Source organism: Antrostomus carolinensis, unplaced genomic scaffold, assembly GCF_000700745.2.
Source record: "Antrostomus carolinensis isolate BGI_N321 unplaced genomic scaffold, ASM70074v2 scaffold10575, whole genome shotgun sequence".
NCBI classification, from domain to species: domain Eukaryota; kingdom Metazoa; phylum Chordata; class Aves; order Caprimulgiformes; family Caprimulgidae; genus Antrostomus; species Antrostomus carolinensis.
In genome coordinates this window covers 89435-107290 of record NW_010315740.1, presented here as the reverse complement: position 1 = coordinate 107290, position 17856 = coordinate 89435, and the positions used below count along the sequence as shown (strand labels likewise).

Below are 17856 nucleotides of genomic sequence, written 5' to 3'. Positions count from 1 at the left end.
ATGCTGAGTCGCCACCAGACCTGCTGCTCTTCAACATCACCTCACCCTTTGGCCCTGGCCAGGGGCACATGGTCAGCACAGATGACCGGAGCTTGCCTGTCTCCTCCTTCAGCCAGCAGGACGTGCGGGAGCTGCGCATCGCTTACCAGCCACCCACAGAGGACTCTGATCGGGAGCGGCTCTTTGAGCTTGAGCTGGAAGTGTTGGACCCTGAGGGTGCTGCCTCAGAGCCTTTTGCCTTTGTGATTGTGGTGAAGCCCATGAACACCCTGGCACCTGTGGTCACTCGCAACACTGGCCTCGTGCTCTATGAGGGGCAGTCGCGGCCTCTCTCAGGCCCTGGTCCCAGCCCCAACCTGGTGATCAGTGATGAGGATGACCTTGAGCAGGTGCGGGTGAGTGTGGTGGCGGGACTGAGACATGGCCACCTTACCCTGCTGGAGGACACCCCAACACCTACTGCCCCTCGTAAGCACTTCACAGTGGCTGAGCTGGCAGCAGGGCGGGTCATTTACCAGCATGATGGCAGCGAGTCTCCGCTCAGTGACAACCTGGTGCTGCGACTGGAAGATGGTGGCTCTCGCCACCGTGTTGAGTTCCTTTTCCCCATTACCCTAGTGCCCACTGATGACCAGCCACCCCTACTCAATGCTAACACAGGGCTGGCCATGGCTGAGGGTGAAACAGTACCCATCACCACCCGTGCTCTTAGCGCCACTGACATTGACTCGCAGGATGCCATCCTGCTCTTCACAGTAGAGTCTGGCCCTACTGCTGGGCAGCTCCTCCTCCGTCAAGCACAGCCACCTCCTGGCTGGGAAGAGGAGGAAGATGAGGGCTTTTCTTGGAGGAGGGTGCCGGGTGTACCAGGGAGCTCCCTAATCTATGAAAAGCCAGTGAGAGAGTGGCTGCAGCAGGACATTGTGGAAGGGCGTCTCTATTACCACCACTATGGGCCTCACAGCCCTGGCCCTGGGGTTGTTTTGGACCAGTTTGTCTTTAGAGTCCAGGATGACAATGACCCACCCAACCGCTCCGGACCACAGACTTTTGTGATCCGGGTACATCCTGTAGACAGATTAGCCCCAGAGCTGCATAGTAGCAGCAGCCTGCACTTAATAGTTGCAGAGCAGCAGGTGACTCCACTGCGGAGGAAGCACTTGTGTTACACAGATCAGGATTCGGGGGACCGTGAACTCCGCTACACGATAACCCAGCCCCCTACTGACACTGACACTAACCACCCTCCAGATGTATATGGAGTCCGTCTTGGATCTCTCGTGCTGACTGAGGATCACTCTGTGGAAGTTACCCACTTCACTCAAGCCCAGATCAATCATCACAAGATATCGTACCGTCCCCCACAGGAAGAACTGGGGGTGGCTCCTCACTTGATTCAGTTTCAGTATCAAGTGCAAGATGCAGCTGGCAATGCAGCTGAAGGGACTTTCACCATCTACCTGCAGCCTGTGGATAACCAACCTCCTGAAATCACCAATACTGGCTTCACTTTGCCTGAGGGAGGCAGCCATGTCCTTAGTCCAACTGAGCTGGATGCCAGTGACACAGACACTGAGCTTGCCCATCTCAGATTTATCCTGACCCAGGCTCCTCAGTACGGCCAGTTGCGGCTTTCTGGGTACAGTTTGGTTCCAGGAGGTGTCTTTGGCCTGGAGGATATCAGACAAGGGAGGGTGGTGTATGTGCACAGTGGAGCTGAGATTAACAGTGATACCTGCAGGCTTGATGTGAGTGATGGGGTTCATTTTGTGCCCATTATGCTGAAAATGAACGTGCACCCAGTTGATGATGAGGTTCCTATACTGCGGCTGCCCCCAGGCACCGTTGGTTCCTACCTGGATGTGCTGGAGAATGGTGTTGCTGAAATCACTGCTAATGTCATTCAGGGCACTGATGAGGATACAGATGACTTAATGTTGACCTTTATTGTAGAGGATCCTCCTCAGCATGGGAACATCTTGGTCCAAGGAGTGCCTGCAGAGAGATTTTCTCAGAGAGATCTGCTGGATGGTGCTGTGGTGTATGCTCACACTGGTGGTGAAATAGGCCTTCTGCCCAAAGAAGATACTTTCAACCTTACCTTGTCTGACATGTCTGAGGAGTGGAACGTCAGGGGCAATGTTGTTCAAGGAGTTTCAGTCTTGGTGACCATTCTTCCTGTTGACAGTCAAGCCCCAGAGATTTTTGTGGGGGAGCAGTTCACAGTAACAGAAGGTGACAAACGGGTCATTACTCCTGTTCACCTCAGGGCTGAAGATGTGGATACTCCTAATGATGATATACTCTGCACCATTGTTGCTCAGCCCGCATCTGGGTATCTAGAGAACATCTCTCCAGCCCCAGGATCTGAAAAATCCAGAGCAGGTATAGCTATAAGTGCTTTTACCTTGAAAGACCTCCGTCAAGGGCATATTTTTTATGTCCAAAGTATACATAAGGGTGTAGAGCCTGTTGAAGACAGATTTGCTTTCTGCTGTTCTGATGGCATTAACTTTTCCCAAAGGCACTTTTTCCCCATTGTCATTATGCCAATCAATGATGAAGAGCCTGAAATCTTTGTGCGAGAGTTTGTTGTGATGGAAGGCATGAGCCTGGTTATCGATACCCCTATCCTCAACGCAGCTGATGCAGACATCCCTGCTGATGAGTTAATGTTCACAATCACCAGGCTTCCCAGGCATGGCCACATTGTGAACCAGCTAGTCAATGGAACTGTTCTGGTGGAGAGCTTCACCTTGGATCAGATAACAGAGAGCTCCAACATACTCTATGAACATGATGACTCTGAGACAAAGGAGGACAGTTTTGAGGTGAAACTCACAGATGGTAAACATACCATTAGGAAAATGGTACGCATCATGGTTATTCCTGTAGATGATGAGACACCCAGAATGGCCATCAACGATGGTTTGGAGATTGAAATAGGGGAAACTAGAACTATTCATAACAGAATATTGAAGGCTACTGACCTGGATTCTGAAGACAAAACTTTGACCTACATTATAAGATACGGGCCAAGACAAGGCCTCTTGCAGAGAGTAAAGCCTTCAGGGGCAGTTGAGAATATCACCCTGGGGATGAACTTCACCCAGGATGAAGTGGATAGAAACTTAATTCAGTATATGCATTTTGGCCAAGAAGGAGTTCGTGATCTTATCAAGTTTGATGTGACAGATGGAATAAATCCTCTCATTGACCGCTACTTTTATGTGACAATAGGTAGCATTGATATTGTCTTCCCAGATGTAATCAGCAAAGGAGTTTCTTTGAAGGAAGGAGGGAAGGTAACCCTTACTACTGATCTGCTTAGCACCAGTGACCTGAATAGTCCAGATGAGAACTTGGTGTTCACTGTTACCAGAGCGCCTGTTCGTGGTCATCTTGAATGCACAGATCAGCCTGGGGTACCCATCTCCACTTTTACTCAACTCCTGTTAGCAGGCAATAAAGTCTATTACATTCACACTTCAGAAGATGAGGTGAAAATGGACAGCTTTGAGTTTGAGGTGACTGATGGCTATAACCCCGTATTTCGTACTTTCAGAATTTCTATTAGTGATGTGGACAATAAGAAACCTGTCGTCACAATCCATAATCTGGTGGTGAGTGAAAATGAATACAAACTGATAACCCCGTTTGAACTGACTGTGGAAGACAGAGATACACCCGACACATCGCTAAAATTTATCCTCACTCAAATACCAGTTCATGGTCAGATCATGTTCAATAACTCCAAACCAGTCACCACCTTCACTAAACAAGATCTCAATGAGAATTTAATCAGCTACAAACATGATGGCACAGAATCAGTTGAGGATAGCTTCTCTTTCACTGTTACAGATGGCACTCATACTGATTTCTATGTCTTCCCCAACACTGTGTTTGAAACAAGGAAACCTCAGACTATGAAGATTCGAATAATGGCTGTGGACAACAGTGTACCTCAAATTGTAATAAATAAGGGTGCTCAGACTCTCCGTACTCTGGCCACAGGTCACATCGGGTTTCTGATTACCAACAAGGTGCTCAAAGTAGAAGACCGGGACAGTTTACATGTTACTCTCAAGATCAGAATCACAGAGGGTCCGCGCCATGGCTTCCTGATCCACCTGGGGAAAGGCAACCATAGCATCAGCCAGTTCACCCAAGGTATTACAATACTCCATGCTTTCTTTAGATCACTGGGAACATTCTTGTTCATGCTGAACTCTATAATAGTTGATGGGAGAAACTTTCCTACAGCAAGCTGATTTATAATGACTTTATTATTTTTTTAGTTCTGTTTGTTATTTATTGCATCTGTGACAGCTTTAAACAGGAAAGGGAGTCTACTGAATAAAGGAGCATCTTCGCTTTGGAGAGCTTACAGTCCAAATAACTGATTTGAACTTTCTATCAGTAACAGAAATTTGGATAACAGAATCAGGCTGCATGTGGTTCCAGGTCTTTAGAAGCTGAGTGCCTTCTTTAAACAGTCTTATTTAGAAAATGTGACGGGAGTGGCCAAGCTATTATTAACTAATGGTCATACCATGGCTAGGGTATCAGTTGCTATACAGGCTGAGCACACTTAACTGTAAAAGCAAAGTCATTTCCCAAACATGGGGAAATAATATATTATGAGTGCATTTGTTGCTTTAATTACACAAATCTTAACCACAAAGTGTTTGTGGTAAATTAAAAGGTGATGTAAATGTTTTAAAATTATGTCAGTGGTACTTACTTTTTACATGGAAGTAAAATAGTAGGCGGTATAAATAGGATGAAAACTAAATGTGCCGTATGTTCTGAAATAAAGCCCCAACAAGGCTATGAAGTAACTTTAGTTGAAAGGGAAGCATTAGCTATACTCCAGAGAATTTTCCATGTTATTTTGCAATGAGTTAATAACTGGTTAATTAAAAATGAAATGAGGTTTCTTGGAGCCTCCTGCAGCTGTGGAGTGAGCAGGCAGCACAACTGGATGGAGGCTCTAAAGGGACCCAGACAGACTAGGCTGTGTACGTGATGAGTCTAGAGATGAATGCTTGTAGTTGTCTGTATTTCACTTCACAGAGCCTGTACTGGTACGTATCCCATGTTACACTCTTGGTTGTATGATGTTCTTGTCAGATATACCAAATCTTGCAAACAGGCCTGGTGAACTTTTGAATGGCTGGGGTGCCCTAAGTTTTGCAGAGTTACTGCAAAAAAGAGGATAAGGAAGGACCAAACAAACCACGTCTGAGCTTTGGGAACCACCACATCTCTTTAAATATAAGGCTTCAGTAGTGAACTGCGAGTAGTATTGAGATTATTGTCCAAGTAACTGAGAAACAGAAGAGAATGGGAGTGAACAAATATCACTTATTAAGTGGGTTTTCTCTTAAATTGGAGAATGTAGAATTACTGAGTGGGTGTTCCCTGAAAGCAGACCACTGCATAGCCCAGTGATACCCCATTTTTTTTCAAGGGAGAGACACTCAGGACAGGTACCTGTTCCATTCTCTTTCATGCCATGTGGTCAGGTACACTTGTCAGATAACCAAAATGCAGTTGCTGTCTGGCTTTCAGTTGTCAGTCTGACCACGTGGCATGCTCAGTGGTCTTCACACAGGCTTGCTTAATATCCTGGGGCTGCCTGAACTGGGTGAGAAGCATGCAACTCTTAATAAAAATTGGTTTTAAAACTAGTGAGGATCCCCAAACAGTGATATAACTTCACAGGTTCCCTGACAGTATTGGCACAAGCATTCTAATTTGTGTTAAGTTGAAGAGTGTTTTTAAGAAACACACATTTCTTTGATAATATTCTTCTTTAGCCTCTTATAAGCAAGTTCCTCCTGAGCATCTGTGTTATTTCTGTGATATCTCTCTTCTCAGGTTCCTAAATGCTTTTTATAATGGTTTATATTTTATGAAGCAAACACTTTAAAATGGCTTGTGAATGCAGGGCTAAGCACTTGAGGGAGAAGAGATGTCTGGAAAGGCTGCATGAAAGGCAGAAAGCATCAAGCTCACACAGGTGTGTTATGCCTGCTGAGGACAGAGAAAGAGAACTAGCTGGAAGTCACAGAATAGTCTGGGAGTCTATTAAAGTCATAGAATGTTAGAATAGTTTGGGTTGGAAGGGACCTTTAAAGTTCATCTGATCCAACCCCCCTGCAGTGAATAGGGACATCGTCACTGGATGGATGAAAGGACAGTATTTTCCTTTCCCTTTTCCTTAAGTGCCCTCTTGTCTGTAGCTGATTTTGGTATGGGAGAGGTTATAAGTGGCAGGGAGAGAAAAATTCTTGCCTGAACCTAGAAGGCTACAGTTTTGAGAAGTAATGTGAGATGCTGAGGTCTTGTGTAGACCAAGCTGCGTGCTCAAAACTCTGTATGTAGTTCCCTGTTGTCCCTTTGTGGCCTACTACCATTAATGTTCAAAGCACTGCCAAATCCAGAGTAGTGAATTTATGCATATTTCATGCTTGTGCTATACTGAGACAAATAATTAACTGATGTTCAGGGCAGGAGTAAACAAGACCCTCCTTTGTCGTATTCTTAATGATCCTAATATAAGTGCAGATTTTGTAACCAGCCATGAGTAATGGTTTTGACCTTGGGATGCTCCTGTATTGACTGTTAGACCTGCTGTTACACACTTTCTTTTTATGTTTTCATCTCCCTTCTTTTTAGGAGTCCTATCCTGCCATGTGGGGCAATCTCTTACAGAATGCTGAATAGTTCCAGTTTCATTAATGCACGTGGGTCCTGATGGGGCTTGTAAAACTTCATTACAGTCTTCCAATTTATGTTGGAAGGGACCTCTGGAGGTCATTTTGTCCAACCCCTACTCAAAACTGGACCAGCTTTGAAGTCAGATGAGGCTGTTTGAGGCCACATGAAGATGAGTTTTGAAAGCTGCTCAATAGTTTGTGAGGTCCATCCTAATACTGTACCACCTCACATGTCCACGCCTTGGATTTGGGTCAGTGTTTGTATGAAAAGGCAGCCTGACCTCTTTGAGTGAGATAAAATTAATGAAAAAAGATTCATTGTGTGCAAACAGCTTAAGCAGTCTGATTTTTCAGGTTGCCTGTAACAGAAATAAAGGGCACAGCAATTGTTTAGCAAACAGCTTTCTGCCTTACGCTTGAAATTACTTTTCAGTATCTGCCCATAAAACTTTATCAAGTGCTAGAAGAGGAATTAGTCTAGCTTGCAAGATGAGCTTAAAAGCATCCAGCCAAAATACAGTTGTGCAGAATATAGTATGCCCAGGAGATTTGTTGTGTATTTTGTTCAGGAACAGTTAGTGTGGGACTTTCTAATTAGTATACATCAGATACTTCTTCCATGACTACAGTAGGTAATCTTTTGCTCATGAGACTCATAGAGATAATTGGGATTGCTCAAGGCGAGTATTAGAGTGTGGAAGAATTGACTTCTTGATAGAAGGTCCCCAAATTCTGCAAGTAATTATTGTTTTTTTATTATTTTCTATTTAATTGTTAAAATAATCTGAATGAGAGAGAGATACATGGGCAAGTGACAGTAATGAAATAAAATATTCTTAAAATACATGAAACAGTTCCTGAGTTTATTCAAGTACTAACAGTACTTGTTACAGAATTAACAGATGTTACTTTATGTTGCAAATTTTGTGATTCTGTGTAATTTTAATTAATTATTATTTCTTTGTGCTTTATATTTACAATTTGGTGATAGTAAAAGAAGAGAAAGCTTAAAGAAAAACACTTGCCACATGGTAATTTCTAGTCTAGTGCTGTCCTAGGACAAAAATACATACAAAGAATATTGTGTGTGCATAATCATACTGCACTCATCTCTGCAAGTCAGGACTGGAATTTGTTTGTAGTAGATACTCATTAAGGTTAGATAAGTGGGGAAAGTCTGTGAAGGAACTGCCAAGTGTTTCACATTTAAAGAAGTTTAGTGGTGTGTAACAAGTAGGTAGCTGATGTTTGGATAATGTTTTGATTGTACAAAGCGTGATGAACTGCTGAGCACTGTTTTGGCAGTCCCTTGTCCCATGTAGGTAAGTTTGTGAGTAAGGGCCAGGCCACATCCCGCAGCTCTGCAAGTGTGCTGAGGAGCCAGGAAGAAAGGGGAGGAATGGTGGAGGGTAAGGTTCTGCCTTGGTAGTAAAATAGCTTGGTTGATGTCTCAGCACTCCATGTAGCCTCCTGAGGACAAAGATATCTACATGGCTACTTCAGCCAAATACGCACCATTTTCAAGCAGTGATTTTATTCAGCACTCACCCCTGATACTGTTTTTTATCTTCTTTTTCAGGCAAGTGTTTTAAGAGAGATGAGTGAATTATGCTGTGAAGTGCATTTGTTTCTTAAAGAATATATATTAATATATGTAACCTTTAATAACCACATCAGTTTTGCAGAATTTTAAGTGGGAAATCATGCTTTGATCTAGTGGAGATAATAATGTTTTTTTAATAGAAAATTATGTTGTTGAATGGATTTCTAATCATGTTGGAGAATTCCAATATCACATAAATACTACAGCAGGCACTGTAGTAGTACAGTAATGAACTGTGCTTACCAGTAGGCACGTTTTAATATAACTAGTATAACCTAATCAGCTGTGGAAGGAAAGTGACTGAACATGTTCTTAGTGAACAGAAAACAGGTCATTCCTTTGCATATCATTTGACAAAGTTAAGATGTTTGGATGACAAGCAGCTTTTTTTGATGAGCTGGTCCTGGTCCTGCAAACACTGGCTCAAGTGCTTATCTTTATATATGTTGGAACAATGGATTTTGATAAGGCTACTGACGTGGGCAGATCTGAATACTTGTGTGTTTGCAGGATGAAAGATTTATTTGCTTCACTGGCATGAAAAGGTACTTGTTTGCATCCTCTTTACAGCCCCATGAATTTTTGATCTTTAACTTTCAAACATTTGTGGAAGAGATTCTTCAGTGATTTATATTTGCTGATAATGTTCTTAACTTGTTTGCCCTAGAAGATGTCTGGCAACTTTTGGAACTGAGGATTTTGAGGAGCTCTAACAAAAATGCTTTTGGCTTCTTTTTAGTAATGCGTATGCCCTAACATAGGAGGAGAACTTGGGTGGTACTTGAGCTCCACTTTAATGCTGTTAATTTCTAACACTTTTTCTTTAAAAAAAAAAAAATCAGACATGGATTTTTACCAACAATCTTTCAAAGACAGTTACAAAAATTAGTTTTTATGTATTACATGTTTCTCATCACTGATCAAGGAAATCAGAAAAACACAATATTAATAAATATTTGTTTAGCTTTTACATACTTTCTCTATTGCAATTGATGATTCAAAATTGTGCATTGAATTTTTTCTTACTGAAGTCTTGTCCATCTACTTTAATTGCATCTGTTTGCGTTCCTAAAAGAGTCAATCACTGTAAGTGATTTAACACTATTTATGACATTTCATATAGATTATATGCCATATCTTTTGAAAACATGCTGTAGGAAGGATGGTCTGGTGGAGAGGGCGTTTTTGCGGGGAACTAGAGAGATTGAGGTCTCTCTACTGCAGAATGTGTAGATATCCCATCCTAGAGGTAGACCACATGCCAGAAGTGATCTAGTTCTAGAGGCGGGGTGAGGGGTTGTGTGGGCTAATTTGTCTTGCCTCCCAAATGGAGGGTAGAACTTAATACAGAAAATACCCTGGGTTTTTCTTCTGGTTCAGCCACAGCTTTTATATTACCTCTAAAGTATTTCTCAGGATGAAGAATGACAGAATCAATATATTAGTAGAGATACACCTCTGTTTAAGAAAATGTACCACTAAAAATATTAAATAGTTCTGACTGTTGAGCCCATGTTTTTACATTTACTTTCAGTTCTTTTTGTAAATACACCTTAAAAGAAAGAGGGCACTGGGGAGGGGGAAGTAAATGGAAGGAGAATGAATTGTATCCGTAAGACTTCAACACTGTTAATACTGAAATTCCTGAGAACTGTTGGAGAACCTTGACCTCTCTCTGGTGCACTTTAACTATATAGTACATTTCAAGTTTTTCTATAAAAACACTTTCCTACCTTCAGCATTTAAAATAAAATCAATTTTTCCTGACTCTTTCCAGCTGATATTGATGATATGAAGATATGCTATGTTTTACGAGGGGGTGACAATGCCAGCAGTGACATTTTTCATTTCATGGTTGAAGACGGTGGTGAGTACTCATAAGATCTGTGCTTTTGTTGTTCTTGAAAGAAAGAGTTTAAATATACTTTGGGAGTTTAAGAACATTGAATTTAATTGAGGGAAGTCCATGTTAACTCCTGATTTTTGTTATTACTATTTCTGATGATTACAAAGAGAGGTGTTGATAAAAAGGTAATTGCATCTAATGGAAAAACACATGACCTGCTCTAGCAAGAAAGTGAAATTCTCTGAGTCTATTCAGATTCCTGAGCTTTCTGTAGTTTTACCTTTGTATTCCCTGTCCAGGCTCTTTACATATAGATTCTCATAAGCCTTTTATCTTGAGAAACTTGACCCAATGATTTACAGTTATGGTTGCCTACCTCTTTAAAGGTTCCAGCTATAAGACTATTCATACGGACACATTGTCTCTGATGTGCATGTTGCATAGAGTTCAAGTTCTGATTCTGCCTACTTAACATAACAGAATCCTCAATGGCTTGTCAAAGATCTGTTTCAGGTGACTGATTTGAATTCTCCTGACTAATAGTATTTTGTAGGATTGTGGAGGATGCAAATGGAAAGAATAAAAAGGAAGGAATAAAAACAATTGAGAATACTGGCATATACTAATTCAGGAAAAAAATGTAGGGATTTTTTTGGTTTTAAAGAAAGAGCAGTTTAAGGGGTAAACAAAACATATTAACAAGCCTCTTTTTTTTTTTTTTTTTTTTTTTTTTTTTTTTTTCTTCTTATCCAAAGTCTGTACTTTATGTGGTTATTCCTAAATATAGATGTTCCGGTTTGTGGTAACAGGTGCCTAGATTATATTACTTTAATACCTTTTTTAATATGTGATATATAGCTCTATCAGTAATTGGTAATGAGTTTTATTAGCTGATTTAATAATATACTTCTTAGGAAAAATGCTTCAGGTTAGCTTATTTTCAGCTTGTGTACTCAGCTTGTGTTACTTCTTCACAAAAAGCACAGCCAATTAATGGTATTAAGCTCAGTGAACAGGGATTTGTCCTGTCTGTCACAGATTGAACAGTTTTGTCACCATCTACCATTGCTGGGAGTGGGATATTAAAGCATGTTCACCTCGTCATTGTGCTGGATGAGCATAGAAGAGACAGTACTTCTAGAGACTTGAAAATGTCTTTGCAAATCTTTGCTACATCAGAGAACAAGTAGTGAGATAAGAGTTTTTAACACTTGACTTATTTTCCTTAAATGTTTTATTTTAACTCACATAGAAGTTAGAGAAATTTAAAGCTAAGTAAAGATAATGGAGCACAGGGTGCTATATTTTCTTAGTAATACCATAATTTTCTTATGACAGGTTTTGCCACATGGTGACGTTGTTCACGATTTTCAAGTTGTTGTTCTAGTATGTGAACAAATACTCAGTCTTCAGATGTTTCAAGGTTTTATGTGATGGGAGTAATTAAAGCTGAAAAAGCTTGCTGTCAGTGAACTGATGAACATCAGTTCTTAAAAGTGTGTTGCTCCTTGAAAACCCAATGTTTCTGAGACTTCTGTCCATGTTATTTGAACGCTTTCTAGTGGTAAATGTGTAAAGCAAATTGCAGTTAATACATTCCAACTCTTTACCAAAAATTTTTCTTTCATTGGAAAGCTTACCTGCCACATCTGCTTCTACTTGGCAGAGTTGTAGCAGCCTGTCAATTGTAACAGCATGCTATTTTTTCGTAATACAAAGAATCATTATGATAACAAGGTGATTTTACTTGCTGATTTTTAAGGGCCTTTGGAAATGTGACCACGTTATCATCTTGCAGACTATTTAGCTAGATGGTAAGATGGTCTTTGCTTTCCTGAGGCAATTTGTTGACACAGTGAAAAATGAGCTACGTTGCATTTCAGGGTATTTCTGATTTTCTGCTTGATCGAAGATGGTAAAACTGGATTTAAAAGGGAAGAAGTTGTGATCAAAGCATTAATATTTATCTGTCTGAAATAACTCAAATTTATTAGCTGCATCTTTAGAATCTGTAACAGGGGCGAAAAATCCAGAAATTTAATCTATCTGTATTTCCTCCTTCTTCAGAAAGACATCAAAGCCAGCTCAGGTATATTTTGGCAGAATTTCAGTGGTACCAAGACTATTGTTTTAGTGTTTTTGATTTTAAGCCAGATCATTCTAGGAAACTAAACACAAGAACTGAGTGAAAGATGCAGCACAGACATCTGCAGTAGAATGGCACACTTCAGACTTCTGTTTCCTGTATCAGGAATTTTGCAGTAGTAATAAGTTTGTGATGACTACCACACAGCACCTAATGCTGTAAATTAAATAAGTGGGACTTCACTTAAGCTGAATTGTGCCATAGTCCATAAGCAGTCCCATTGAAATCAGGAGAGGTTTCAAAATTTGTTTCAATGAATGAGAATTTGTTCATTTTATTCAGCTAATGTTATTTTGAATAAGTAAAAAAAAAAAAAAGGCACATCTTGCAGCACAAGTATTTTATATCTTCCATTTCTCTCATGCCTCAGAGAGGGTAACCTACAACACCAGTCCTTGATCTCTTCAAATAACATGAATTAGAAAGTTGATTTTGCCTCATAGCTCTAGCGTTGCCTGTAAAATGCTCTTTTATTTGTTTTGGAATATTTATTAATGGTCTGTGAACTGGAAATAGGAGAAGATGATCATGACTTTCTCTGACACCATATTTTGATGCTTGATCTGCCCCACTCATTATGCCATGACTTAAGAGAACAAATGCAGAAGATCATTTGATGGTCTCTTAAATGATGATACTCTGATTGAGGCCCAAGTCTGTTACATCAGGCAATTGCATAGAGGCCGAGTGCAAGGAGTCATCATACTGCTCAAGTGTGAATTTTGTTGTGGATCTGGAATTTTATTTGTCTTCTGACTTGTAGCTATCATTTGTGGTAAGCAAGTTAGGGCAACAGCAGACTAGGTGGGTGAGTGAGGAGAAAAGAGCCAAGTCAGCAGTCTGCCAGCCCTTGCCTGCTCAGTTTCTCACAGCAGGGGAGTAAGGTGAGTGCTGTGCTGCATACCAAATTGTGACCTAGGGACTGAAAACATGAAATACGGTACTGGGACAAACTTGCTTTCTTACTGGTCAAGGGAGAAACCTGCAGCCTAGACAAATGGAGAACAGCTCAGGGATTATGGCTGTCTCATGACAAGTTTCTGAGTATAGCTAAAGAGAACAGAAATGGCCTCAATATGAAGAGAAAAGAAAGCCATTTAAGAATAAAAGGAAAGAAAGGCCTTAAGACTGTAATTCACAAGTGAGAGCATAGACCTGCTGGATTCAAACCAAATTTAAAGGTTTCACCCGAAAGAACTGGTTGAGGTTTTAAGCTCCGAGTCTTATTGTCAGCATCAGTTACCCGCATATGTATGGCTGTAGTGCTTTTCTGGGTTTAAATGGGATATTTCATAAGACTAATTAAAAAGTGAAATACATTGACCATGATTCAGCTATTTATCATCACTAATATTTTTAAAGTTAGAAAAAAATCTTCATGCTTAGGGATTTAGCCTCAAGATGATCTGCTGTAAAGCGTCAAGCCCTTGCATTTGTGGTATATTTAGGACAAGAAGACACTACAGGATATTGGATGCTGCTGAGTTAGCTGTGTGATATTTTGAAAGAAACTACTGTAGTTCATATTAACAATTTGCTTTCTGTTTTGTTTTGAATTTTGATCTTAAAATGATCATGTGGAGACCCACTGATACTGCAAAAGTTTTATGAGTCCATTTTAGCAAAACCTTGAAGAAAGTATGGAATTTTGTTTTTCACAAAGATTGCAAAATAGTCTCAGTTGAATCTCTTTACTCCACACTCCACTAAAAAGATGGAGAAAAAAGCTCTTCTTAGCAAGTGCAAGCTTCCGACAGTGGTAAATCCTGGTGTTTATATTATTAAATCATTAATTCAGTTCTTAATAAAGGCACTGATGCTACCAGAAGGCAAGGAAAACAGGATTTTTTTTTCCTGTGGGGTGGTAAAGAAAATGGAAATCCAGACTGATAATTGAACTCCTGAATGTCTTTGTTCTATGTAAATTTGCACACTATCGAGAAGCTCTCTAGATTGAAGAAAAAGATCCAGCTGAAAATGCTTGAGCCTTTTAATTAGTGAAAAACAGACTCACAGAGTAACTTAAATCTGATAGACTTGGCGAGAAACTGTGGAGTCTGCAGCAACTTCATATTACTGAAAGCTCAGGGGCACTGCCAAATATATGTGTAGAACTGGTGCTTCAGCTATGCAAAATGGCACTAATCTGTATGGAATGAAAGTTGACACAGTAATTAGCTCAAGTGTGTTGAGCTCTTGTGCCTGTTTCAGAAAACTGCAGACTGCAATTTCACACTACATCCCTTGTGAGTTGTCTGAGGCATTTTTACTCCTTACATGAGAAACTAGCACTGAGAATGCATGGTTAAAACTGAGGTCGATCATTTACCTTCGATTAATGCCTTCCTTGTCTGTTTTTTTAATGTCACTGTAGTAAATTATAATAATTGAAAAAGAATATGGATCTAAATGCCCACCTATCCAACCTGTAGAAGATATTTTCTCATTAAATGGGGAGTTTCAAACAATGTGAAACTGGTTGGACTGGTTTAAAGCAAATTTTTGGCCAGATTGTGCTGATTGTACATAATAAAACAAACATACTCCAAAACTGGCACTAAACTCAAACCCCAGCTCAGACCCTCCAGAGGCAGTATCAGTGAAATACATTCCTTTGCCCAGCAAAAGGAATGAGTATTGGGACTGGGGTAGCAGTACTACAGCACTAGAGCAAAGCTTCTCTGTAAAGGACTATTGTCTTCATTTTTTGCTTCACAGTGTTTTAAGTGTTTTGGATAACTCCGAAACATCTGAAGCGTTCAAGTTCAGACCATGTAAGGATGGTGAAGGAATGTTCATATCTTCTAAATAGTGATCTACCTCCAAATATTTCTAAAATACGACCTTATTCTTGACTTGCTTGTTGCTTGGTTAGTGCTCTTGTCACAGTAGTCTGCCTTGCTTGCTCCTCCTCCTGTACTGTCTGTCTTCAGAACCACCAAACAGGACTGCAGCACCCATGGAAGAAATTCATGTTATGTGCCACAGTATTTTTCTTGCCTTACTAACAATGTTCTGCATTAGAGAGTCAGTTCCATTAAATTTTCCCATTTTGAAGAAAAAAAAAAATGAGATAATGCTGATTTGGGCCTGGAGCATGCTATTAAAAAAAAAAAAAAAAAAAAAAAAGATTGTGCCAGGGGAAGCCCATTTCCTGTTCAGTCTTAATTTGAACCATAATTTCTTCCTCCCTTACCTAACTCCCTTCTCTGCTCAGTGCTTAAGTGGAGTCCTCCAAACTGCTTCTTTAGGGCTGCTAAGTGGCACCTTGCAGTACAGCGCCTCAAGGGTCGAATGCTTTCAAAAGGGAAGTAATGACAGATTCTCCGGGCTGTTTTAGGAATGTGAAGATCACTAGGCAAGGAAAGAAACAATTTTTTTTTTTTTTTAATTTCAGGCTTTTTGGGCAGCTTCTCTGACTTAAAGCCAAAGCATTGCAAAGCCAAGGCTCACTGAAACTGGTGATTTACATCGTTAGCTAAATCTTATTTAAACTTTTTTATTGCAGATACCTAAATGTCTTAGCACACCACTGCATTTTCCTGTACTAACATTTGGTTAAATCCCCATTGAAGGACGAATCTTTCAAAAACAATTCCCTGAAGTCAACCTTTAAACCTAGTTTCTGGGAAAACTTCATAGACTTTTCCCCAATATGTTTATGCAAGAAATCATGTTAATTAAAGAAGCACTGTTCTGCTGCTTAGAGAAAATCTCCATTAAGTTTGTGAAATATAATTATTTAATCTGTCATCCTTCATTTTACTAAAAATACCCCTATATATTTTTAGGAATTTCACCATTGTGGTAGGCTTTGTTCATTTGTGAGAGAATACTACTACACTCTTAAGTATAATTATTAAATTAAAACAGTAGTCAGTGCTTTCAAAGCCATAACACTGATATGTTTTCCTGGGTGAGCTATAATAATACTGTAGGAACATACATTTTGGATTCAATATCTGACAGTTCTTAAGAAGCAGACTGGTAAAATATCATTGGGAATTATTTGCAGCATCCTTGCTTGACCTCTCATGTGGCATTTGGGCATGCTACTCTTGGGCAAGAAACATCAACTACATTTATCTTTGGCTTAAAAATGAGGGCATTACATGTCGGCGGTACATTTGCCATCATTTGCCAAGTACTGTATTGGATTCTGGTCTGTTGCCAGGCTTGTTGCTGCTGTTTTGATATACTCTAGGTTGGTTCCCAAACAATTTTCCACATCACACTTCTTACTGTAAATATTACCAGGGGATTTAAATAGGAGTTTGACACTACAGTTTATAAGAAAAAACAACAAACCACCATCCCAAAAAAACAAACAAAAAACCCTCAAAAAAAGGTTTATTCCTTTCTGTAAATAAAAAATTAGTTCATGGGGGTGTTATTATGAATGTGGCTGCAAGGTCACAGCAAAATTAGTATCTGTTAAAGCATACAGGAGTAGCTATGTGTTTTGTGTAGAGATGATTATATGGGTGTGATGGGTTGACCCTGGCTGGATGCCAGATGCCCACCAAAGCCCACTCTATCACCCCCCTCTTCAGCTAGATGGGGATGGGAGAAAATAAGATGGAACACAAAAAAATAACCAAACTCATGGGTCGAGACAAAGGCAGTTTAATAGAAGCAAAGCAGAGCTGCGCGCACAGAAGCAAAAGAACAAAATATTTATTCTCTGCTTCCCATCAGCAGGCGATGTTTGGCCACTTCCCGGGAAGCAGGGTTTGCATACGCGTTGCGGTTCCCAGGGGACAAAACGGAAGTAACGAATGCCCTTCCCTTCACCCTCTGTTCTCTTTGCTTTATTTCTGAGCAGACGTCATATGGTATGGAATATCCCTTTGGTCCGTTTGGGTCAGCTGTCCTGGCTGTGCCCCCTCCCAAGACCTTCCCCACCCCAGCCTACTGGGGCGGGAAATGTTGGAGAGACAGCCTTGGTGCCGTGCTAGCACTGCTCACCAGTAACCAAAACACTGGGGTGTTATCAACACCCCTCGAGCCACCAATACAAAACACAACACGCTGAGGGCTGCTATAGGGAAAATCAACTCCAGCCCAGCCAGACCCAATACAATGGGGCATATAGAAAGTCTACTACAGGCCTTACTAATCTCAGTGTTTTCCTTGTCTTCTGTATATTGATTTCTGATGTTTTAGATTGACTGCTGGAAATGACTGAATTTTCCATTTCAAACTTGAACATCACCTATCGTCCAAATACATACATAGAAAATAAGGTCTGCTTTATCCAGATGAAACAAAATGGTTTTTGGAGAGTAAAAAAGGTAGCTGTTGGGTTTGGCAAGAGAATTTTTGTTTGTTTTTAATTATTTGGGTTCAAATGGTGGTTTTAGCCAAAAGCAAAGCTTTCCTCTGCTCCCTATCCTGGATTATTCATCATTTTAACAAAAGCAAAAGTAGCATAATTGAAGGGGTGGGTTTAGGTACTGTTCTGGATTAGGAAAGAAGAGGCAATTGTATTTTGAATTACCTTTTGTACAGTAGATAGGGCACTTTGTCCAGACGT

At 40.4% G+C, this 17856-nt stretch overlaps 1 protein-coding gene across 1 annotated transcript in view; it reads left to right on the top strand.

Moving 5' to 3' along the window:
- Window positions 1-5: 5 nt before the first annotated feature.
- The window catches only part of LOC104525013 (FRAS1 related extracellular matrix 2), a gene marked incomplete at both ends in the record, with an annotated part of 107008 nt that continues 89157 nt past the window's right edge, over window positions 6-17856 (top strand). Inside the window, 2 exon segments of the mRNA XM_029084972.1 lie at window positions 6-4170; window positions 10106-10195. Of these exon segments, the coding sequence (XP_028940805.1) occupies window positions 6-4170; window positions 10106-10195 (4255 nt within the window).